This window comes from Bombina bombina, chromosome 11 (assembly GCF_027579735.1).
Source record: "Bombina bombina isolate aBomBom1 chromosome 11, aBomBom1.pri, whole genome shotgun sequence".
NCBI lineage: Eukaryota > Metazoa > Chordata > Amphibia > Anura > Bombinatoridae > Bombina > Bombina bombina.
The window spans coordinates 147,552,253-147,576,578 of NC_069509.1; the positions used below are offsets into that span (position 1 = coordinate 147,552,253).

General features: G+C 34.7%; 2 protein-coding genes across 2 annotated transcripts; one reads left to right on the forward strand and one right to left on the reverse strand.

Moving 5' to 3' along the window:
• Positions 1–7,762: 7,762 nt before the first annotated feature.
• On the reverse strand, positions 7,763–14,363 carry NUDT1 (nudix hydrolase 1). Its single transcript, XM_053694962.1, has 4 exons — positions 14,243–14,363; positions 12,319–12,480; positions 9,516–9,661; positions 7,763–9,130 (listed from the first exon to the last, which is right to left on the reverse strand). Exons 2-4 carry the CDS (start codon positions 12,468–12,470, stop codon positions 8,958–8,960), a joined length of 471 nt encoding a protein of 156 aa, XP_053550937.1. The 5' UTR covers positions 12,471–12,480; positions 14,243–14,363; the 3' UTR covers positions 7,763–8,957.
• Positions 14,364–14,572: 209 nt separating this feature from the next.
• Positions 14,573–17,939, forward strand: MRM2 (mitochondrial rRNA methyltransferase 2). The gene is made up of 3 exons (XM_053695232.1): positions 14,573–14,682; positions 15,848–16,159; positions 17,021–17,939. The coding sequence occupies exons 2-3, from the start codon at positions 15,850–15,852 to the stop codon at positions 17,458–17,460; spliced, it is 750 nt and encodes a 249-aa protein (XP_053551207.1). The 5' UTR covers positions 14,573–14,682; positions 15,848–15,849; the 3' UTR covers positions 17,461–17,939.
• Positions 17,940–24,326: the final 6,387 nt, after the last annotated feature.

Here is a 24,326-nt window from a genome sequence, read left to right on the forward strand (position 1 = left end):
ACTTCTCAGCTTGGGTATTGGTTCACAAGAGTAAGGTCTCCAGGACTCTCACAGGCATTAGAAATAAAACATAATTTATTCTCACCTGATAAATTAATTTCTTTCTTGAGAACCCACCTATTTTTGTTTGGTGGCAGCATTTTTAGTTTGTACCTCTTTCCCTACTATTCTTCTTTCTTCCTATCCTCGGCTTTACGCACTACAGGAAGGGAAGGGAAAGTAGGAGGGAGCCCTGGTGTGGGGTGTCTTTGCTTCCTCCTGGTGGCCAGGTGATGTAATTCCCAAGAGTAAGGTTCTTGTGGACTCTCACGACCAAGAAAGAAAATAATTTATCAGGTAAGAATAAATTATGTTTTTTGCATTGGATAAACAAACCAATTTACAGATCACACATTTCTGTACAAAAGAAACCTATTGGGATAGCACATCCTCAGAGCTCTGGGTAACTGTTTTGCGAAACAAAAAAGTGTCACAAAACACATCAAAAATGTATCTAAAAGTATAGTTTATACTCATAATATCTAATAATAAAAAATAATTGCCCAAAAAAGTTATAACGGCTCAGACACATGAAAGATCTCAAGTGTTAGGGGAAAGTGTGTGTGTATGTATGTATGTATATATATATATATATATATATATATATATATATATATATATATATATATATATATATATATATATATATATACTTTGTGTGTGTGTATATTTATATGTGTATTTACAGACATACTGTATATACACAAACGCATACAAAACTATAAATATATATATATATATATATATATATATATATATATATATATATATATATATATATATATATATATATATATATATATATATAATGTGCATTGGAGCCCTTTGCAGTCAAGTAGATGAAAACATAAAAAAGCATATTTATGCAATATTCATATTTAATAGTGTTATAGTGTGTATTTACTGTAAATATTTCGCAATCCAATGTTCTTCACATAGAATATATTCTATGTATTTTTAAATAAAAATATATATATATATATATATATATATATATATATATATATATATATATATATATATATATATATATAAATTGTACCAAAATACCAAAGTATGTATGTATATGTGTGCATTTATGAATAAATAGAACATATTCTGCTATGTGAAAAACATTAGGTTGTGAAATATTCATATTTTCATGTTGGCTTAGCGCACATGAAAACATGCGATCAGTTTTGCGCGCGAGTAGGGTGTTTTTTCCAACTTTTTTGCTTTCAACTTGTAATACAGGCGCTACTGCAAACACAAGACTCTGTATATCACAATGTCCAATGAATGCTGTGTAAGTCCGGTAAGGAACAAGGCTCCGCCCCTTTTGTGACATCACTACGCTCCGACAAACGTTTTGCCAATCACAGCTTGGCGAAACGTACGTTGGAGCGTAGTGACGTCGCACTGTGATATACAGTCTTGTGCTTTCAGTAGTCTATGATTGGGACAGTCTCGTTTTGTATGCCTTGTGACTTGTTTTTAATAAATTGTTATACTTTTTAACCACTTCTGATTCATTCTTTGGATCTGGAACATGGTTCTTTGCCTTGCCTCCTATTAGGAGCTTCCTGTGCCTGTATATCTAGAGCTTGATATTGAAGCTGTAGACAATGAGTACCATATCTGGTTCTGCTATAAATTCCACAAAACCACAGAACTTCACTATATGTGTTTCTTCTTTTTTCCCTGAGGTTCACTTGCTGATCATTACCACCGTGATTACCTGGGACATTTATCCTTTTTAGTGCACCATCACATTTGCTTTTGTTTTTTGATTATTTCTTATATTGTGATTTAAGCAAGTTTATATATTGTTTTTTGTTTATATATATATATATATATATATATATATATATATATATATATATATATATATATATATATATATATATAATATTGAGTTACTGGCAGGGAAAAATTGTAATTTGTAATAACTTTATTAAAAAAATAATATATATATACAGTACATAGATATAAAATGAGATTTGTACCTGTATCAATATTACCTCTATCACCTGGTAGCCTTTGTTGAAACAGTAAGTTTCAACAAAGAACACCACGCAGCACAGGTAAAACTGATAAGATAAAATTCTTGTTGAATTCTTTTTTATAAGCTTTAATTAAATCACGAAAGCTTAGTTTTGATTCCACAGTCCCTTTAAATAAAATGATGTCAAAAAGCTATGTAACACATAGGTCCCATTTATCATATTGAGGGCGGGCAATGAATCCTAGGCAGTACGCCTGTCTGCCCACATTCAGGGTGAGCGATGCGACATCTGCTGAGGGCACAGGAAATAGCTTGTGAAGCCCCGCCCCCAGCTCTCACACAGATATATGGAATCTATAGTTCTTGTAGAAAAGTGCTAAATGGTTTTCTGTGTAAGATTTCTAATTACAGTTCACAACAGGGTGAAAGATGGTCACCCATGCAATAATAATTAAATCATTGTATAGTTCTGTTTATTAAGAGACTAATCAGATTGTTTTATGCTGCATTTGGCTTTCCTTTGGTTGTTACAAAGCTCTGTAACACTGTATTTTGTAAAGATAATCACCTTAGTATAGACAAACATCATTTTCCTGTTTACCTTTATAATTGCAACACAATCACCAAGATAAACGGAATCCATTTATGTTGTTTCCTTGGCAGTACTGACGTTCTATGCTGGAAAAGAGGAATCCACTGCAGATTTTAGTACACACAAGAGACTTTCCTTTGAGGCCCAATTTGCTAAAGGAGAAACTCTCCAGCATTGAGTAAAATCATCACACCGATCCTCATCAGGCAGGCTGCTCTGACTTCTATAAAAAGGGATTAAACTGGGAATTTCTTGTACGTTGCAAGCTGCCTTCCATAGAAAATAAAGGGACATAAAACCCAAAATATTTATTTCATGATTCAGATAGAGAATACAAACAACATTCCAGTTTACTTCTATTATCTAATTTGCTTCATTCTTTAGATATACTTTGTTAAAGAAATAACAATGCACATGGGTGAGCCAATCACATGAGGCATCTATGTGCAGCTACTGAGCTTAATTAAATATGCTTTTCAACAAAGGATATCAAGAAAAAGGAGCAAATTAGTTAATAAGTAAAATTAGAACGTTGTTTAAAATGGCAAGCTCTGTCTAAATCATGAAAGAAAAAATGTGGTTTCCATGTCCATTTAATGAAGCAGAGGGACAGTGAAATTAACAGGAAACACCTGCACTGATGATAATTTTTTTTTTTTTTAAGCTAGCACAAATCAAATTGTAGTGTTTCAGTGTACATTAACGTGTATTCTACAGCTAAATACATCCTTTTCTATCAGTGTAGTACATGTATTGTGTATTTTGATACAAACTCGCCAGCATACATATGGCAAGCTTAATCACTGAAAACTTAAAGGGACAGTATTCACCAATTTCTATTTAACTGCATGTAATAGACACTACTATAAAGAATAATATGTACAGATACTGATATAAAAATCCAGTATAAAAGCTTTTAAAAACTTACTTAGAAGCTCCCAGTTTAGCACTATTGATGAGGTTAAAGGGACAGTCAACCCAAAACTTCAAATAGGTAATTCCTATAAATTTTATAACAATTATTCATTTGAACTATAGCCCAATTTATATGCTTATAGCGTTTCTAAGTTTTAGTACTTACTTTTGTTTTGTCTGGCTGTTTAAAATGTCCGTCTGCCCCCTCCCATATTTCGTTACCAGTATCTTCATGGTTGTGCAGCTCTAACAGTAATTTTCGCCAGTACACGCTCCCAGGTTTTGCGCATGCCAGACAAAACAAAAGTACTAAAACTTAGAAACGCTTTAGGCATAGAAATTGGGTTATAGTTCAAATGAATAATCGTTAGAAAGTTTATAGGAATTACCTATTTGAAATTGTGGGTTGACTGTCCCTTTAAGCAGGAAGACCCACTGAAAGGGGCTGAGAGCAGACCCTCTCCTGCATATAAAATGACCAATTATACTAACAGGCAATCTGAAGTCTGTATACATGAGTATACATCTAAAACTTTGGGGCTTGGTTAGGAGTCTGAAAATCAGCACAATGTTATTTAAAAATAAGCAAACAAATTTACAAAAACATGCCCAGATGGGCTATATAAATGGATCATCTACAAAACATTTATGCAAAGAAAAATCTAGTGTATAATATCCCTTTAAATGACCAGTAAACACAGTAAATTTGCTTAATCAACAAATGCAAGATAAAAAGGCAATACAATAGCACTTAGGGGTCGATTTATCAACCTCTACAGCAGGCTTTCGCCTGCCGATTCTCACAAGAAAACTTGCACGCCGTATTTAACAAGCAGCGGTCATCAGCTGCTTCCCTACCCTAAGAGATGGCAAATTTCAGTCTCCCTGGTCTTGTCCGACCGGGGAGATTGACAGCTCCTGCCCACACGTGATTGGCTGTGCTCGGGCAGGAGGCGGGATAGCACGCAAGCGCAAAATAGAGCTCGTGTGCAATGCTGAATTCTGCCAGGGTAATTCAGCCCGCCAGAGGCGAGCTGTTGCGGAAACGGGTGTGTATATCCGCCCCTGTCTGCCGCAGCTTGACAAATCGACCTTCGTCTGAACTTCAAATGAGTAGATTTTTTTTTCTGACAAATTTCAGTTATGTCTATTTTCACTCCTACTGCATCATGTGACAGCCATCAGCCAATGACAATTGCATATACTTATATTCTGTGAATTCTTGCACATGCTCAAAGACTGTGCACTGTGTTAATGGAAGTAAATTGGAAAGTTGTTAAAAATTACTGCTCTATCTGAATCAGCAGTTTTATTTTGACTTAAAGGGACAGTCAAGTCCAAAAAAATCTTTCATGATTCAAATAGGTCATGTAATTTTAAACAACTTTTCATATTACTTGAATCGCCAATTTTGCTTTCTTCTCTTGCTCTTCTTAATTGAACGCTAAACCTAGGTTTATATGCCAATTTCTTAGACCTTGAAGGCTGCCTCTAATCTGAAAGCATTTTGCAGGTTTTTACCACTAGAGGGAGTTAGTTCATGTTTGTCATATAGATAACAATGAGCTCACGTACGTGAAGTTACCTAGGAGTGAGCAATGATTGGCTAAAATACAGGTCTGTCAACGGAACGGAAATAAGGGGGCAGTCTGCAGAGGCTTAGATACAAGGTAATCTCAGAGGTAAAAAGTATAGTAATATAACAGTTTTGGTTATGCAAAACTGGGGAATGATGCAGATAAATATGGGGAACAAAAACATTATAAAACTTCTGATTATTATCTTTGATACAGTCTTATAGACAAATACTTTGTACTTAACCCCATGATAGCTTTTGTTAAATAAAAACATTTTTTTTTTTTACTTTCTAATTTACTTAATTCTCTTAGTATCCTTTGTTGAAAAGCATACCTAGGTTGGCTTGGGAGCTGTGAGCTAGCTGCTGATTGGTGGCTGCAATTTTATGCTCCTTGTCATTGCCTTACCGATATGTTTAGCAAACTTCCAGTATTGCATTGCTGCTACTTCAATAAGGATACCAAGAGAATGAAACAAAGTTGATAGCAAAAGTAAACTGAAAAGTTGTTTAAAATGTTATGCTCTATCTGAATCATGAAAGAAAAATTTTAAGTTTCATGTCCCTTTAATTTACTCCAAGTTGCCCTAAATAACAGGTTTCTATTTGCTTAGGCATTGGAAATGAAAGGCAGCCTCGACCAGAGAAATGTGGATTTAAAAACTGAAGAGATGTTGGTTCGCTCTTCACAAGACACTTGTTTCAAAAATAAAAAAACTGTGGGCGGGGTTTACACCTATTTATCACTTCCCCTATCTTTTTAAAGGGATATTAAACACTTCTTGCTTTTGGGTAAAAAAGTAACTTTCTCCCACCCTCTCTAGAGAAGCAAAAACACAAAATCAGTAACCTAGGTTATCAAAACGCTGCAAATTGCCAAAACCAGCTCTTTGATTTGCGGCATTTGCATTTTGGCTACTCTAGAAAGCGTGGGACAAGTTGAAAGTATTCAAAGAGGCCATTTGGATTGCAAGCGTTCTTTATTTGCTGATAATATTCTACTAAAAAAATAACAAACTGAAGTTTTGTCCCGGTTAACTTGGATGTCTCTTGATTTGGCAGAATCGCTGCTATTATAATGAACATTCCTTCAAAATATTTTCCAAGCTGCTCCAATTGCTTTCTTAGATTCCTCTCTCAAATCCATACAAAATTAATCAACCTGGGGAAACCTAAAAACTTGATTTAAATAAATAAAAAAAAAAAACTTTACTTACCTTAGGAAAAAGTGTTTTTGGGGTTGCTTTATATCACCCAATAATGGAGCATGAATTTATTGCGTGCCCGCAAAATTTGCCTGTTTGCGGGCGCACGATAAATAACCAGCCATTACAAGTGGCTGTTTATTGCTACCGCAAACGTGGGATAGCAAAACACTTGCATACAAGTGGGTTGAATTGCATGCATCGGTTACTATTTTCTCCTTGAGAGAAGGGAGAGAAAAGAATTGGAGAAAAGGGAGGGAAAGAAATGTCTCACCAAGAACGCTTCCACTGCAAAAATGCTGGCGGGTCTAAATGAAGCAACGGTTTAAAGGAGCACTGCTTGTGAAGAGTGACCTTAATCAGCGCACGTGCCTCGTCTTCTCTGTAAAAGCCTGCACTTTATTGCTCACTGTACTGTGTGCTGGCTTTTAGAGAGAGGATAGGACAGATGTGCTGCCCCCCCAATCTGCTGCCCTAGGCACTGGCCTTGTTGGCCTAGGCCATAATACGGCCCTGACTGAGTTGCATGATGTGATTTTATTAGCAGTGGACAATAAGTCTGATTGATATTACCTGTGTACTTTCTGGCCCATGACTGTTATTGATTTACATTGACAATGGTATAGCTTCTCATCTCTACATATAACTACTAAAGATCATTAAAGGGACAGTCTTGTCAAAATTAACCTTTCATGATTCCGATAGGGAATGCAATTTTAAACAATTTTCCAATTTACTTTTATCATCAAATTTGCTTTGTTCCCTTGGTATTCTTTGTTGAAAGCTAAACCTAGGTAGCCTCAAATGCTAACTTCTAAGCCCTTGAAGGCCGCCTTTTATCTCAGTGCATTTGGACAATTGTTTAAAAGCTAGACAGTGCTAATTCATGTGTTCCATATAGATAACATTGCGCTCACTCCTGTGTATTTACCTATGAGTTAGCACTGATTAGCTAAAATGCAAGTCTGTCAAAAGAACTGAAATAAGGGGCAGTCTACAGTAATTTAGATACAAGCTAATCACAGAGGTAAAAAAAGTGTATTAATGTAACAGTGTAGGTTATAAAAAACTGGGGAATGGGTAATAAAGGGATTATGTATCTTTTTACACAATAACAATTCTGGAGAAGACTGTCCCTTTAACTAACATGTTTTTATAAATAACCGAAAATTTGTATAGTATTGCAAAGTATTACACTGAAAATACTCCGCTACTTCATCATAATGACATTCAACTGACAACACTTTACACTGTAACTGATATTTTGTGAGCGTGTTTTGCTAGAAAAAGTTAGTGAAGATAGATTATTTCAACAAGATGACAAGACTCAGTTTCAATGTCGCTGCCCTCGGCTTCGTGGTGGTTGCATTTGCATAAATCTACCACTGAACTGTAAAGTGTTACTCCTTGCACAACAGTCTTATAGTGTATTTTAGATTTTCAGCAGAATATTTATTATTTAAACTTTTCAAAACACCATAGGTTTTTTATTGATAATAAATTGTCAAACATCAAAACAATTTAATATTAGCTTAAAGGGACAGTATACACTCATTTTCATATAACTGCATGTAATAGACACTACTATAAAGAATAAGATGCACAGATACTGATATAAAAATCCAGTATAAAACTGTTTAATAACTTACTTAGAAGCTCTCAGTTTAGCTCTGTTGTAAAGGTAGCTGGAAAGCCCACTGCAAGCGGGAAATAAGACCCTCCCCCCTCCCTTCTTTTGCATACGAAAAGACCCTTTACACAAACAGGAGCAAGCTGGAGTAGGTATCTGACGGTATTCTCATAAAACTTTGGGGCTTGGTTAGGAGTCTGAAAATCAGAGCAATGTTATTTAAAAAAATAAGCAAAACTATCCATTTAAAAAAAAAAAAAAAAAACTTTATGGGCTATAGAAATAGATCATCTACAAAACATGTATGCAAAGAAAATACTAGTGTATAATGTCCCTCTAAAGGAAACATGAAGCCTGTTTCTTTTTTCTTTCATGATTCTGATAGTGCTTGCAAATTTAAACAACTTTCCAATTTAGTTCTTATCACATTTTCTTTCTTTTCTTGATATTCTTTGTTGAAAATCAGGGAAGTAAACACAAGAGTGTGCACGTGTCTGCAGCACTTATTAAACAATTGCAAGAGCACTAGCTGGCAGCACTTTTTCCTGCTATATAGTGCTCCATACATGTGGATAGTACCTACCTGGGTATCATTTCAACAAAGAATACTATTAGAACAAAGCAAATTCAATAGCAGAAGTAAATTGGAAACCTTTTTAATTACAGAAGAAATATTTTTTTTGTTTTCATGTCCCTTTAATATTGACTTTAATTTTAGCATATGATCTAGTAACTTAACCGTATATGGGAACCAATGCTTAAATTCAAAATCTAAAAATGTAATTCTGTAAAAACCTGGTGACCAAGCAGAAACTGGGTAACAAACCTATAAATGAACATTGAGAGCACAAACCACCACAAGTGTATAATTTTTTTCCCCCAAGAACTAGATTTTTTTTTTTCTTTTTAAAATGAAAAAAGGATTTTCAATATGAAACACAAAAATGGGGCAGACTTGTTGCAAGTGCAACATAAGAGCTGTATAAAACTAGTGAAATTAAAAAACTGGTAACATTTCAGATGTCTTCCACTTCTTTTAACGTGTAGTCCAAAATGGTGTCATGACCTTGGAATTTAAAGTATCCCAGGAACTTTTTATTTTGAAGCAAAAGCGGTATCCAAAGTACATCATCAGGCCACATTCCATCGAACGGTATATTGTCCAGTTCAAACCATTGCGGACGCATTTCTAAGGAGAAAAAAAAAAAAAGTGTATATATCTATCTCAAATATTTAATATTCTAGAGCTGCGTTTCTGAACTGCAGTCCTCAAGTACCCCCAACAGGCCAGGTTTTCATTATAGCTGAACCTGTGCACAGGTGAAATAATCAGCTGATCAGTAACCATGGTTACTAACCTGCTCTCACCCATTAGCCGATTATTTCACCTGTGCACTGGCAGCTATAATGAAAACCTGGCCTGTTGGGGGGAAAATGAGGACCGCGGTTGAGAAACAATGTTCTAGAGCTTTAGGATATATGGCGATCACAAAAATAAATATAAAATGGACAGCTATAGACAACCTCACATACTACCAATGATTTCTCTGATTGTTAAAATGTATTGTTCATACCTTCACTTTCAGTGGGTTCTCCACAAAAGTCATCGGCGCGGAATACATGCACATCCAAAATCTCAGTGCTACCAACAAATTCAAATTTAATCTGCCCAATTTTCTGTAGTTTGTCTACCGTTAGTCCACTTTCTTCCCATAACTCTCTGCAAAACGAAAATTTAAACAATTAATTAAAAGATTTAAAAATAATAATTTGAACAGGACATTATTGAACCATAGGTATATCAGAGATAATATATTTGGGAAGACGTACATTGCAAAGATATTCAAATGGGAATGAAACTGCAGAGGTGATACAGTCCCTTTTTTCTTTAAATTTCTGCAGTAGCTCCATTGTATTTTATATTATTTTTTTGTTGTACATTTTTTTTAGATAAATATGTTTTAATGATTTTTCCAATAACATGGTACAAGAAGGCAGATATCCAAAATATAAGTCAGCAGCAAATCAGAGGTTAAACACATGCTGTTCCCAACATTAAGACAACATTAACCCCTTTGTGCCAGTACTATAGTGTTAGTAAAAAATAAAAAGACGGGATGGGATCCATGGGGGACTGTCTACGCTGCTAGGCACGCCCTCCAGCACGATTCTTGCTGCAGGATGCCGTATATGGTAGGACATTCCATGTTGTTCTAACGGCGTTAAAGCCCAGCGCTGTGGGGATGGCATGGAACGTCCTATTGGTGTGAAGGGATTAATCAAAAATCTTGTTTACCTACAAAACTATAGTAAAACTTTTCCAACCTACAAAACTATAGTAAAACTTTCCCAACCTACAAAATGTAATCCACTTCACGTACCCATTGCTCAAATGTGGGAACTTGTAATCTTTTTCACCACCTAGGAATTAATCTTTTTGCACAATTAAAAGGGATATATAAAAGTTTAGAATGTTGTTTAAAATGGCATGCTCTGTCCGAATCATGAAAGAAAAAAAATGGGTTTCATATCCCTTTAAACGTGCATCAAAAGAGCCATTTATGGTAGGAACAACTAATAGGTGTGTAGTCGTTTTAAACGTATCACTATTGGGTTTAAAGGGATATAAACTCCTAAAGTCTTATTAATACACCTGGAAATATTGTCCCAATATGGTTAAATAGCGGGGCAATATTACTATATATATGAGATATGTACCAACTTCTCTATAATGTCTCCAGCACTATCAGATGCTGTAGGGCAGGGGTCAGCAACCTTGGGCCCCCAGATGTTTTAGTACTACATTTCCCATTGTGCTCAGACAGCCTAAACCGTGTCTCAGCATCATGGGAAATGTAGTTCCAAAACATCTGGGGGCCCAAGGTTGCTGACCCCTGCTGTAGGGAATATATTGTGCAGCCTATGTAGAGAGAGATACCCCCTAGACAGAATGTTATAATTCATTGCTACTATTGAAAGATTATATTGGCAATTTTTTTGTGCTAGAAAATATCTTGCTCCATTGATTGTCATCTAAGGTGATATTTAGTTCTGTCCCCCAGGTAAGTATGTAGGATACTTGATTCCTGGTTACATCTGGAGAAATACAGAGATTATCAAAAGAGGTCAGTGCTCTTATCAAATGAACTTTGGGGGGATTGTGTAAAATGAAGTGTCTTAGTTGGAAATATGCAAACCATTTATTAAACGGGGTCAGGGGGGGAGGTTTGTTGTACATTTTATACATAGCAAATGTTATCTTTGAAGACACAAGGTAATATTCAATGGACTTGATTGCTGGACTTACTATTTTCAGATCATATCTAGCAGAAAGGAACTTTTTCTAATGTATGTATGGAACAGTTAAAGGGATAGTAAACACCAAAAATGTTGCTGTTTAAAAAGATAGCTAATCCCTTTATTGCATAACCAACACTGTTATAGAAATATACTTTTTACCTCTAATTACCTTGTATCTAAGCTTCTGCTGACTGCCTCCTTATCTCAGATCTTTTGACAAAATTGCATTTCAGGCAATTAGTGCTGACTCTTAAATAACTTCACGTACATGAGCACAGTGTTATCTTTATGAAACACATGAACTAACGCCCTCTAGTGGTGAAAAATTGTCAAATGCAGAGGCGGCCTTCAAGGGCTTAGAAATTAGCATATGAGCCTACCTATGTTTAGCTTTCAAATAAGAACAACAAGAGAACAGAGCAAATTTGATAAAAGTAAATTAGAAAGTTGTTTAAAATTGCATGCCCTATCTGAGTCATGAAAGTTTAATTTGGACTTTACTATCCCTTTAAGACACTGAGGCTGGACTATTTGATATGCCCAGAACAGAGCAATTTATTAGTCCCATACCTATATTTAATCCTTATAACGTTTTAACTGACAATTTATTATATGCTTTGTCTATTCTAACTTTTTCTTTAAAGGGGCACTGAACCCACATTTTTTCTTTCGTGATTCAGATAGAGCATGCAATTTTAAGCAACTTTCTAATTTATTCCTATTATCAAATTTTCTTCATTCTCTTGGTATCTTTATTTGAAATGCAAAAATGTAAGTTTAGATGCCGGCCCATTTTGGTGAACAACCTGGGTTATTCTTCCAGATTGGTGGATACATTAATCCACCAATAAAAAAGTGCTCTCCAGAGTTCTGAACCAAAAAAGAAGCTTAGATGCCTTCTTTTTCAAATAAAGATAGCAACTGAACGAAGAAAAATTGATAATAGGAGTAAATTAGAAAGTTGCTTAAAATTGCATGCTCTATCTGAATCATGAAAGAAAAAAATTGGGTTCAGTGTCCCTTTAATAAAAAAAAATGAATAAATAAAAAAAATATACGCAGGTATGTTCCTTATACCTTCTGGCTGCCGCTTCTATTGCCTCCCCAGTTTGGACTTTCCCACCGAAACCATTCCAAAGACCAGCACCAAACCCTCGTTTCTTCATGCCCAGCAAAATTTTCTGTGGTTGAACAACCAGGACCAAGGTGAGTAACTTTGATGTAAACATAACGAGTTCACTGTAGTGAAAATAATAATTTTAAAAAGTCACCATATTTCGACTGCATATGAACACAAAAACATCATGACAATATAATTTATGCTTGGTTGGTTTCATACAGTGTTTTTCAGAACTATTTAGATATGCATTTGATATAATAATAATAATACGCTTTAGTTACTTTAGAACAGGGTTACGCAAACTATATGGCGCCACATAGCGTGATACAGTCTCATATAAAAATATATATATGCAAAATCCAAAATGGTTACTCACAGAGAGGTTGGCACTAAAATAAGTTCAGAGCTTATCAACAAAGGCTACCAAATGAATGAAGCAAATTAGACAACAGAAGTAAATTGGAAAGTGGATTTAAATTGATAAATACTTTAAAATGTAAATACTTAAAACAATTCAAAATTAAAATGTTATGGTTTATCTATCCTAACTACCATTGAAAGTGTAATCTCTTCTGTTGGCTATGTTTACAAAGCTTTTCTATAGTTTATACTTAAAGGGACAGTCTACTCCAGAATTTGTATGATGCAGGAATAACTCGAAAAGTTGCATTTTATTTTATGTCTGTGTTCTAAATAAAGAAAGGTTTTAAGACATTATGCTGTGGGCATTCTATTGTTTTGCCAGAATTGTTATTGTTTTTAAAAAAAAAAAAAAAAAGATAATCCCTTTATTACCCATTCCCCAGTTTTGCATAACCCACAAAGTTATAGTAATATGCTTTTCACCTCTGCAATTACCATGTATCTTAGTCTCTGCAGACTGTCCCCTTAGCTCAGTTATTTTGACAGACTTGCATTTTAGACAATCAGTACTGACTTATAAATAATTCCACTGAAGTGAGCACAACGTTATATATAGCACACATGGCCTTCAAGGGCTTAGAAATTAGCATATGAGACTACCTAGGTTTAGCTTTCAACAAAGAATACAGAGAGAACAAAGCAAATTTAGTGATAAAAGTAAAATTATGGAAACTCTCCTCATCCATCTATGGACTATCTGCAACTCATGGCACATCAAATACTATGCTAATAATGTCATATTACAAACTATATTGATTTGTCACTCATGTTTGTGTATATTGTAGCGTGAATAAACAACAAAAAATTTTGGAGAAAAAAAAAAAGTTAATTGGAAAATTGTTTAAAATTCAATGTCTTATCTGAATCATGAAACTTTAATTTTTACTAGACTGTCCCTATAAGTATAGAAACTTTCAGTACAGGTAGGGATTCCACAGCCAAAATCATCTATTTCAGATGCCGATATGAAGGTAAAGGATCAATTTGTAAACAATTTAATACACTCCAGCAGGTAAATTGAATTATTGGGAACAAATTGATTATTTCAGAGTATTTTTTTAATCCTATCCAAATTTATTAGCTTTAAAAGTGCAACTTTGAACAAAAACTGTATAAAAGAAAAAAAATAAAAGGATTTTAAAAATAAATTGCATTAAACAGCACACTGTATGTAATATATATAAAATTATTATTGTAGTATAGTTTAGCACTTTTAGTTCTAACAATCTATAAATAAATAGAAAATGCTGTAGTGTAAGCACCAATGCAATGGAAATATTGAATAAATTTACATTTTATTACATTTAAAGAGCATAAGATTATGCTATTTAAAATAAAGTCATAAAATTATTTTACTTTGGCACTGAACAGGCAATAATTATAAATGTTGACAGTCCTCTGAAATCATAATGATCCACCAAGTTTTTATTTTTTATGAGCATATTCTTTTAACCTTACCCTTATGCTTGTCTATGGTGCAGCTGTCATACAGGAAGCGCCTGATCTCTCACTACAACATCAGCACATGTGCATATTACCCGGGAAGATACAGAACTAGTCACATGACCTGCACTTCATGTAATTCAGTATCCATGTTGAATTTGGGCATCACCTTCACACTTCTTACGAGGTTAGCTTTGACTTTAATTAGTAATAGAATAATATTTGAAGGGCATAGACAACATATGTAGTTCATTTTATTGTGGTGAATGTAGTTTGCAATAACTTGTTTCTCAATGCGACACCACATAAACAGTGGATAAAGTTGTTTGCCCATATGCAAGATGGCGGTGGTTGCATCGTAGGGACACAGGCTTATAATGACAACATATTTATGTGCCACTGGAGAGGGACACAACTGTAAATGTATATCTGGTAGCTTGTTTTACTGTGACCCGGTGAGTGTTTAAATGTTAAGGTTACTGTAATAATAACAAAATAACTTATTAAAAAAGAGCTTTATTTTTAACTAGAATATCTAGTATATAAGACGGTTTACAGCAAGCTGCATGCTTTACTACATTTTTATTAAATAGATTTCCACTATCTGTTTAGAATTCATTTCTCACCCATACAGCATTAGTTTACCTAAAAATATATGTTAAACGTGTTTTTTTTTAAAATACATATTCTTTAGGATTCTTGGAGCTTTGAAATAAAAAAGAAGCCTCTCAAAGCTAAAACATTGCTAAATAGCCAGACTTCAACACTATAGGTTAAAGGTAATTATATGAAACCCAATTTTTTTCTTTCATGATTCAGAAAGAGAATACAATTTTTAACAACATTCTGATTTACTTCTGTTATCTAATTTGCTTCATTCTTTTGGATACCCTTTGTTGAAGAAATAGCAGCTACTGAGCCTATTGCAATATGCTTTTCAACAAAGGATAACAAGAGAATGAAGCACATTTTATAATAGAAGTAAATTGGAAAGATGTTTAAAATTGTATACTCTTTCTAAATCATGAAAGAAAACAAATTGTGTTTCCTGTCTTTTTAAGCAGTAAACTTGGTTTTACACTGTAAATAAAGTACACTGCTTGTATGTGTCAGCGTATGTGTATATATATATATATAATATTATAAATAACACAAACACACACACACATATATACATACTGTAAACTGTATATATATGTATGTGTATATATATATATATATATATATATATATATATATATATATATATAATAAGGCATGGGCAAAAATATGTTATGACCGCAGGCAGCAGTATTTGGCGATTTTTGTGCCCGGATGTATTAGTGTTAAAGTGCAGCACACTCAGATCTGGATTTATATATATATATATATATATATATATATATATATATATATATATATATATATATATATATATATAATTATACAAAAAAAAATATTTTAAAGCAATAATTAAAAGCGTAGAGACATTTTTGTCAGGTCATTTTGTATAAAAGAAGATCTACATTGATTATATTGGTGGAGAGATTCTGATGTCTCCACTAATTTAAGAGTTTTAAGGTAATTATTTAAGAGTTTTGTTTTCCCAAACAATGATAATTATTATTATTTTTTTTCCAGTAATGGCAAAGCTAACTGTCTGTAGAGTCTTACATAGAAGTTCACTGGCTCTCTGTCGCCATTTCCATATAAATCTGCCGCTGGACAAGGCCAAAACAGGAGCCGAGCAGAGATGGCTGTCAAGACAGCTGAGTGACCCTTTTGTGAAGGCAGCACAGACACAAAACTACCGCTGCCGTAGTGCGTTCAAACTATTGGAGATTGACACAAAGCACAATATCTTGCTGCCAGGGCATCGCGTTATTGACTGTGGGGCTGCTCCGGGAGCGTGGAGTCAGGTGGCAGTTGAGAAAGTAAATGCATTAGGTGGAGGTGGGTAACTGCGTATAGCATAATAGCTGATTTTTTTTTCTTCAAAGAAAACTAACTCAAATTGAGCTGAGTGTTTTGTTAAAATTTTGGCCCAAGTACCAAGGAATATTTAACATTTTTGCCATCCCTCAGTTTAAACAGAAATAGAGCGTTTTTTTATATTTTCCAATGAAAACTATATATTTTTTGGCATAAAAATAGCTTTCGGTGGGTGACCGTTTCAACTAGCTATTTAGTTACAGTATTAAGAAATTAATATTATTATTTTTTTTGCCAAGGACTTCCTTGTAGTATCTGATGTGTACCTCTAAGTGACAAAAATCTTTGAGGATGGGGGCAGCTCCTCTAGGGTGGAGTTTCTTGACCTCCTCAATCGGGTGCATTGGTCAAAGATGGAGGATAGACAGCTGCCTATATTATTGGTTCCTTGCCTTTTCAGTGTCACCCAGCAACAGTACTTCTAGGCTGTCAACAGTGACAGCAGTCAAATGCGGATGAAAGCACATGGATGTTTATGTACGTCACAGTATTACTTAGAGCACTGCTGGACGAAGATAAACGTTTAATAAATATTTTTAAGTCCCTTTAACAATATCACTGTCTCTATGTGTCCTACGTCTAAACTATTACTGATTACAGTCGTTTCCACTCCCTGTATTTGTGTTCCCTCCCCCACGGGTACTGCAGTATCAGCATTTGATTGGCTGCAGGCTCTTCATTATACCTATATAAAAACTATGGAAAGTATGTTTTTTATTGTGTTCTTTGACATCTCTTTATTAGATCACATTAATGTTTCTTTGTCTCTTATATGTTTTAAACACTGATCCTTACAACGTCTTTTTTTATCATACTTTTTAGGTCCTAGAGTTAGTGCTGGTTTTGTACTTGGAGTGGATCTTCTTCACATCTCTCCATTGGACGGAGCAGTTTTTCTCTCAAATTCCGACATTACAGATGTACACACCCATAATAAAATAATGAGTCTTCTTCCGTCTGGGAAGGCAGATGTCATCTTAAGCGATATGGCTCCAAATGCCAGTGGGATTCGAGAATTAGATCATCAGAGTCTTGTCTCCATGTGCCTTTGTCTTCTGGACTTCTCTGAAAAGGTTTTGTGCGCTGGTGGAACTTTTCTTTGCAAAATCTGGGATGGCAGTGAAAGCAAGATTTTACGAGACCGACTTTTGAAGAGGTTTCAGGATGTGAGGACGGTAAAACCTAAAGCAAGTCGCAAGGAGTCCGCTGAGACATATTTCTTGGCAAAAGGACACAAAGAAGTGAAAACACTAAAGATATAATAAGAGAATAAAAGAAAAAACATATTTGTTGTGTTTTAAAGGAATGTATATGCAAAGTATATATTTATTTTTGCATTATGTTTATAAAGTTTGTAGAAAGTTGCTCAAATTTTACAGTATTTAAAGGACCAGTAAACACAGCAGATTTGCATAATCAACAAATGCAATATAACAAGACAATACAATAGCATTTACTCAGAATTTCAAATGAGTAGTAGATTCTTTTCTAACACATTTTAAAGTTATGTATATTTCCACTCCCCCTGTACCATGTGATAGCAATCAGCCAATCACAAATGCATATACGTATAGTCTGAGTTCTTGCACATGCTCAGTAGGAGCTGGTGACTCAAAAAAAGTGTAAATATAAAAGACTGTGCACATTTTTTTTAATGGAAGTAAATTGGAAAGTTGTTTAAAATTACATTCTGTATCTGAATCATGAAAATTTAATAAAGCCTGAGTGTCCCTTTAATATATTTTTATCCTGATATTTACTAATTGTGTCTGTAAAAAAGAAATCGCAACCAAATAAGTAGTACGTTTTTGAGAAAACAATAATAGAAAAAATATATCTCTGCTGAATAAAGCTATTAATTATTTTAAGCCCATTAAAAACTCATCTGTATCCAATATTGAACATAAATACGGATGTGTGAGTTGCCTCTTTTAGCTATTTAAAGGGGCATTCCAGCCAAAATTGGAATAGTTTTGAATAGAATTATTTTTGCAATATACATGTATTAGTAAAAGCTATAGCTGTTACAAGGTTGTACTTAAAGGGACATGAAACCCCAAATTTTTATTTTATGATTCAGATAGAAGTTAATTAATTTTTTTTTTTAAATTGCATGCTCACTGACTGTTTCCTGCTCGGGACCAGTAGTTCCCTCGAGCTCCTGAGCAGGACCTCATAAAAGTATTTGACCCCCTTGCAGAGGGTAAAACCTAACACCCTACTCGTGCGCAAACCCGATCGCATATTCTCAAGTGCGCTAACCCAACATGAAAATATGAATATTTCATATTTCGATGTTTTTCACATAACAGTATATGTTCTATTTATTCATAAGTTAATGCCACTTTTTTGTTTCGCTCTGAGGATGCGGTAATCATTCTAGTGCACTGGTTTTCAAACCTGTTCTCAGTCCCCCCCAACAGGTAAGGTTTTCCAGATTATTTTGAATGAGAGCAGATAAAATAACTAATCAGATTATTATTTGACCTGTGCTCCAGTTTAGATATTCTAAAAATGTGGCCTATTAGGGTGTTCTAGAGTAAATCACGATTGCATTCAAGTGAACGTGTTTACTTTACTTGTAATACAAGCTATAAACCCAATACGCACAAACACCCACAATAAACCTTTTTTCGCTTGTGTGTAACTGTTAACGCACCTCTCAGAATTTAGCTCAAAATGTTTAAACACCTCTTTTTTGTTTAAAACTTGGGCTTGTCCTACACTCCCCAGGATGCCAAAAAGTAAACTCTGTAACCTGCAAATCAATACGGCAGCTTGCAGCATTTTGAAAACCTAGGTTACAAGATTTGCTTTTTGACTTTTCTAAGGAGTGTGAGATAGAGCACAACTTTTATGCAAGAAGTTTTTAATGCTCCTTTTATTAAGAATAGTAAAATAAATAAACCTCAATGTACTTTACAGTACAGATAGCCCTCAGTTTACGCCGGGGTTAGGTTCCAGAAGGAATGGTTCTAAATCGAAACGGTTGTAAATTGAAACCCAGTTTATAATGTAAGTCAATGGGAAGTGAGGGAGATAGGTTCCAGGCCCCTCTCAAAATTGTCATAAGTAACACCTAATACATTATTTTTAAAGCTTTGAAATGAAGACTTTAAATGCTAAACAGCATTATGAACCTAATAAAATAATCACACAACACAGAATATATAATTAAACTAAGTTAAATGAACAAAAACATTTGCTAAACAGCATTATAAACCTAATAAAATAATCACACAACACAGACTTCACTTGCATTTTTCTGCAAACAGTTCTTTCTATGCATTCCAATCTGGACTGATTTATAGACAGGAAGATCTTGTTCCTTTGAAATCTGCTCGATAGCTCAGGTCTGGTTAAACTGATTAATTTCAGCTTGCTTGACTTTGCTGCAAAACAAGCGGACAGCTCCACCTACTGGCTATTTTAATAAATGCACTGCTTCTCAATGCTTTTCAATAACAGTCACATGACTGGGAAAAAAGGTTGTTATTCTGAAACGGTGTAAATTGAACCGTTGTAAAACGAGGGCCACCTGTATTTATTTTTTCTCCTTTTACTGTAATCTACCACTGAAATTTAGCAGGTTTTTTTTATTCCCACAGAAAGGCTGGAGTGTATACTAATAAAACTTGTAACATGCTTCACAAAAATGTCATATCAATCCAGGAGCTTCTGTCAAGAAATGGCTAGAGCACATCCGACAAGATCAACATACTCAGGAGGCTTTTTAATAGGTGTATCACTGGAGCATCCTGAAACAACAAAACACTGCAAATTTTGCTAATAAAGTGACAGTTTTAGGTACACATTTATGTCTAGATCTTATGGGACACTCTACTTGTTGTGCAAGTTGTAATGTTGCAGAACTGTCACTATCAGTAGCAGGTTGCAATAAATCATCATATACAATACGCTCAAGTGTTGAGCAGGTCAAGTTGTGTTTCAGCACACAAGTAATAGTTGTTGATCTGTGTTGGAGCCATTATGACATAAAAGCAATCTTATCCTTTAAAGGGCCCGATGTTCTAAAGCTCTCCGCTCAGGTGACATGTTCTAAAATGATCTTCCAACTCTGTGAGGTCCCTCACAAGATTCTTAAAATGCAGATTTTGCTATACTTCTCTAAGGGACTTTCCCTCGAATTCTGTATTTGAGGGAGAGACACGTCCAGGGCAATGTAGCACTACATGAAGTGCTTTGTATTTTATATTACTTTACACTTCAAATTATGTTTTTTAAGTACTATTACATTTAAGCTTTGCACTTTCTATTTTGCATTTTAGTGCATTTTAATTCTGTATACAGCAGTGTATTTAGGATTGTGTTTTTACTCATTCTGATTATGCTCTGACCGTTTCTGTGTAACTTTAACCAATTAGAATCATACTTTGTATATTTATGTGTATTGTTTAAATTTCAGTTTAATTTGTATTTGCTACATTCAGAGAATATATATCACCATCAGGTGCTCCCCCGTTAAAGGGACATGAAACCCAAAATGTTAGATAGAGCATACAATTTTAAAAAACATTCTTGTTTACTTCTTTTATCTATTTTGCTTCGTTCTTTTGGTAGCCTTTGTTGAAAAACATACCTTGGTAGGCTCAGAAGCAGCAATACACTACTGTAAGCTAGCTGCTGATTGGAGACTGCACAAATATGCCTCTTGTCATTGGCTCACCAGATGTGTTCAGCTAGCTCCCAGTAGTGCTGCTCCTTCAACAAAGAAAACCAAGAGAATGAAGCAAATGTGATATTAAAAGTAAATCAGAACGTTGTCTAAAATTTTATGTTCTATCTGAATCATGAAAAACATTTTGTGTTGCATGTCCCTTTAACTTCAACCTGTGAGATTCTATATCACAGATAACTTTATTACTTTATATGGGACCTGATGATCAGATTCTCAGTTTTGGAGAGAAATTATAGTGCAGACATCACAGGGGCTGAGCTTCGAGAGAGATGTCTTCCATAGAAAGTAATGAGGCACTCTAGGATACAGAATCTCATAGTGGAGAGTGAAGTAAACTGTGAACTACCTGGCACTGATATAAACTCTTTGCAGCAAATAAAAAAATAAATGTTTTCATTACAATTTAACTTGCATTTGCCTCAAGATTAGTATACATTACTTTTCTGTCAGTTAAATTAGTGTATTTTGGATTTTGAGCAAACTTCACCTGCATACAGCTGGCAAGATAAATCAATGAGATCAGCTTGTGTAAACTACTTAGAGCATTTAATGAGAATTGTGAGAGATATTTAGACATACCTTGAAAACTCCCCTGTCCCTCCCACTTTCTGAAGCTGTCTGTTTTATTTTACATAAAACAAATACAAAGTGCAATGAAATGTGTAAAAGATACACAGAAATATACAAAGTAGAATCCTTATTTGTTAAAGTAACAAAGAAACTTTCAAAACATAATCAGAATTTATAAAATCACTGCAGGATCTAAATGCATTAAAATACAATATAGAAAGTGCAAAGCTTAAAGGGACACTGTACCCAAATTTTTTCTTTTGTAATTCAAAAAGAGCATGCAATTTTAAGCAACTTTCGAATTTACTCCTATTATCAATTTTTCTTCGTTCTCTTGCTATCATTATTTGAAAAAGAAGCATCTAAGCTTTTTTTTGGTTTCAGTACTCTGGACAGCACTTTTTTATTGGTGGATGAATTTATCCACCAATCAGCAAGTACAACCCAGGTTGTTCACCAAAAATGGGCCGGCATCTAAACTTACATTCTTGCATTTCAAATAAAGATACCAAGAGAATGAAGAAAATTTGATAATAGGAGTAAATTAGAAAGTTGCTTAAAATTTCATACTCAATCTGAATCACGAAATAATTTTTTTGGGTACAGTGTCCCTTTAAATGTAATAATACTGAAAGAACTTAATCCTGAAGTGTAAAGTAATATAAAACACACAGTGTAATTGTAACAAAACTCTGATGTAATGCATTGTCATAATGCACTGAGCTTGTCTCCCTTTCACATACAGAAATGCAGGGTACGCCCCTTAGAGAAGTATAGCAAAATCTGCCGATCTAGAATCTTGTGACAGATCTTGCAGTGCTGAAGGATCATTTTAGATAATTACATCTGAGCTGAGAGCTTTATGGGAGGCCTCTCTCATCTCTCTGGGTTTTAGGTTCCGCCCTTTTTCTTATTACATTCAGTGAGCTCAGACCCTGTGAAGTCTGCACTATAATGTATGTCCAAGCATAAGAATCTTTTAACATCAGTCCATAAAAGAGAATATTTCAAAACTTATTGCAGTTCTTGTTTTTTTGTTTATTTAGTTTGATATCCCTGTTCTGAATAAATCTAACTTTTTCTGTGTATTATCCGCAACAACCATTAGACTCCTGGGACTCAGTTGTACATAATCATGCCGTTTACAATGGGCTTCCATTAGCAAAAATGCTTCTAGTAAAAGTTATTTTACTGTTTTTCAGTGGCATACACACATATGCTCTGAGGGCCTGTGTGTTCTCAATTATTCATTTTACCTAATGGAGTGTAATTACATTGTTTTCAAATAGCTCCTTCACCTTTATTTTCTCATTTGAAATAGCTCTGGTTACAACAAAACGTGTAAATAGATAAAATATTGTTCCCAGTAGGAGGCTTTAACAGAGAATACCAAGAGAACAAAGCACATTTGATGATAAAAGTAAATTGGAGAGTTGTTTAAAACTGCATGCCCTATCTGAATCATTAAAGTTTAATTTTGACTAGACTGTCCCTTTAAGGAAAGACTTCTGTATTACAATATAAGATTACAAAAATCCCAATTTTTTTTGTGTGATTTCTCTCCTTGGTGGAGAGTTTTTGATAATCGAGCCCTAAGTTCTGGCCTTTGAGTGAAAAATAATAAAGAAGATAAGGACTTTGTGTAAATAATTAAGACACATAGCATAATAAGAATTCTCTCCCAACATGATCAGCCCTCTGTATTGGGTTGTGGTTTCTGTTGGCAGGAACAGTTATTTAATATAAAAAGAGAGAAGGCTGTACCGGTATAAGGTGCAGCTACAAAGACCAGGACAACAAGCAATCACCTTAAATAAATGAAATACCAATAAATATCATATAGTTGCAATTTAATCAAAAATTCATAAAGCAGTTAACAAACATACAAACAGCCTAGTGTGGGGTATCCACATGAGAGAGTGTGAGTGAGGGCGAGTGTAAAGGGTATTCAGACATCCATATGAAATGATCGATAGTTCATACCAAACTCGATAACCCTCGGATAACAATCACACAGGTGACCAGTCCCAATACTACTCACTACTCCTCCACACTTCGGCTATCTCTACGTCGAGTATGTGTCATGAAGCTGATCCAAAAGAGGTGGGGGGATCCCACGGACAAGACGCTTCACACCGACGCGTCCTTCTGCGCGTTTCACTCCTTACTCGCAGCACAGAGCTTTTGTGCCTGCTTTATGACACGTACTCGACGTACAGATAGCTGAAGTGTGGAGGAGTAGTGAGTAGCATTGGGACTGGTCACCTGTATGATTGTTATCCGGGGGTTATCGAACTATCGATCATTTCATATGGATGTCTGAATACCCTTTACACTCGCCCTCACTCACACTCTCTCATCTCATGTGGATACCCCACACTAGGCGTCTAGATTTTTTATGAATACAGGAATGCTGAATATGTTTATGTGCTCCAAGCTGGCCTAAGTGATTCACTTTTCATCTTCACTGGTGACTGCTTTGTTATTATCACTGCTGTGCCGCTTCATACATTCATTATCTTCACTAATCATCATTAAAGTGATGGTAAACTCTCCCCTTTTTAAAATCAGATCTGGAATGTAAGCGCTATTTTAGATGGGGTTTTAGTCATCATGTGCAATGAAGATGCGCTATAACTTAGTTATTAATATAGATATGAAATTCAAATATCCCACGTTACACCACCCACTTCAAAAGTCAATTTTCGTGTCAGCTAAATGATTGAATTACTTTCCAATCAATGCTCTAGCTACAACAAAAGTGCCATATGGGGAGAGCGCTGATTGGACAACAATTCAATCTGTTAGCTCACAGAAAATTTTACATTTGAAGTGGGCGGAGTAGCATGCAGTATTTGA

Excerpts from the sequence above, each read along its gene's own strand:
- NUDT1 (XM_053694962.1), bottom strand. The coding sequence starts at position 12,470 with ATGTTTACATCAAAGTTACTCACCTTGGTCCTGGTTGTTCAACCACAG. Across the intron at positions 9,662-12,318 it reads ATAGAAGCGGCAGCCAGAAG|AGAGTTATGGGAAGAAAGTG; the intron begins GTATAAGGAACA and ends TTCGTTTTGCAG. Across the intron at positions 9,131-9,515 it reads AGAACCCACTGAAAGTGAAG|AAATGCGTCCGCAATGGTTT; the intron begins GTATGAACAATA and ends TTTTCTCCTTAG.
- MRM2 (XM_053695232.1), top strand. The coding sequence starts at position 15,850 with ATGGCAAAGCTAACTGTCTGTAGAGTCTTACATAGAAGTTCACTGGCT. Across the intron at positions 16,160-17,020 it reads AGTAAATGCATTAGGTGGAG|GTCCTAGAGTTAGTGCTGGT; the intron begins GTGGGTAACTGC and ends CATACTTTTTAG.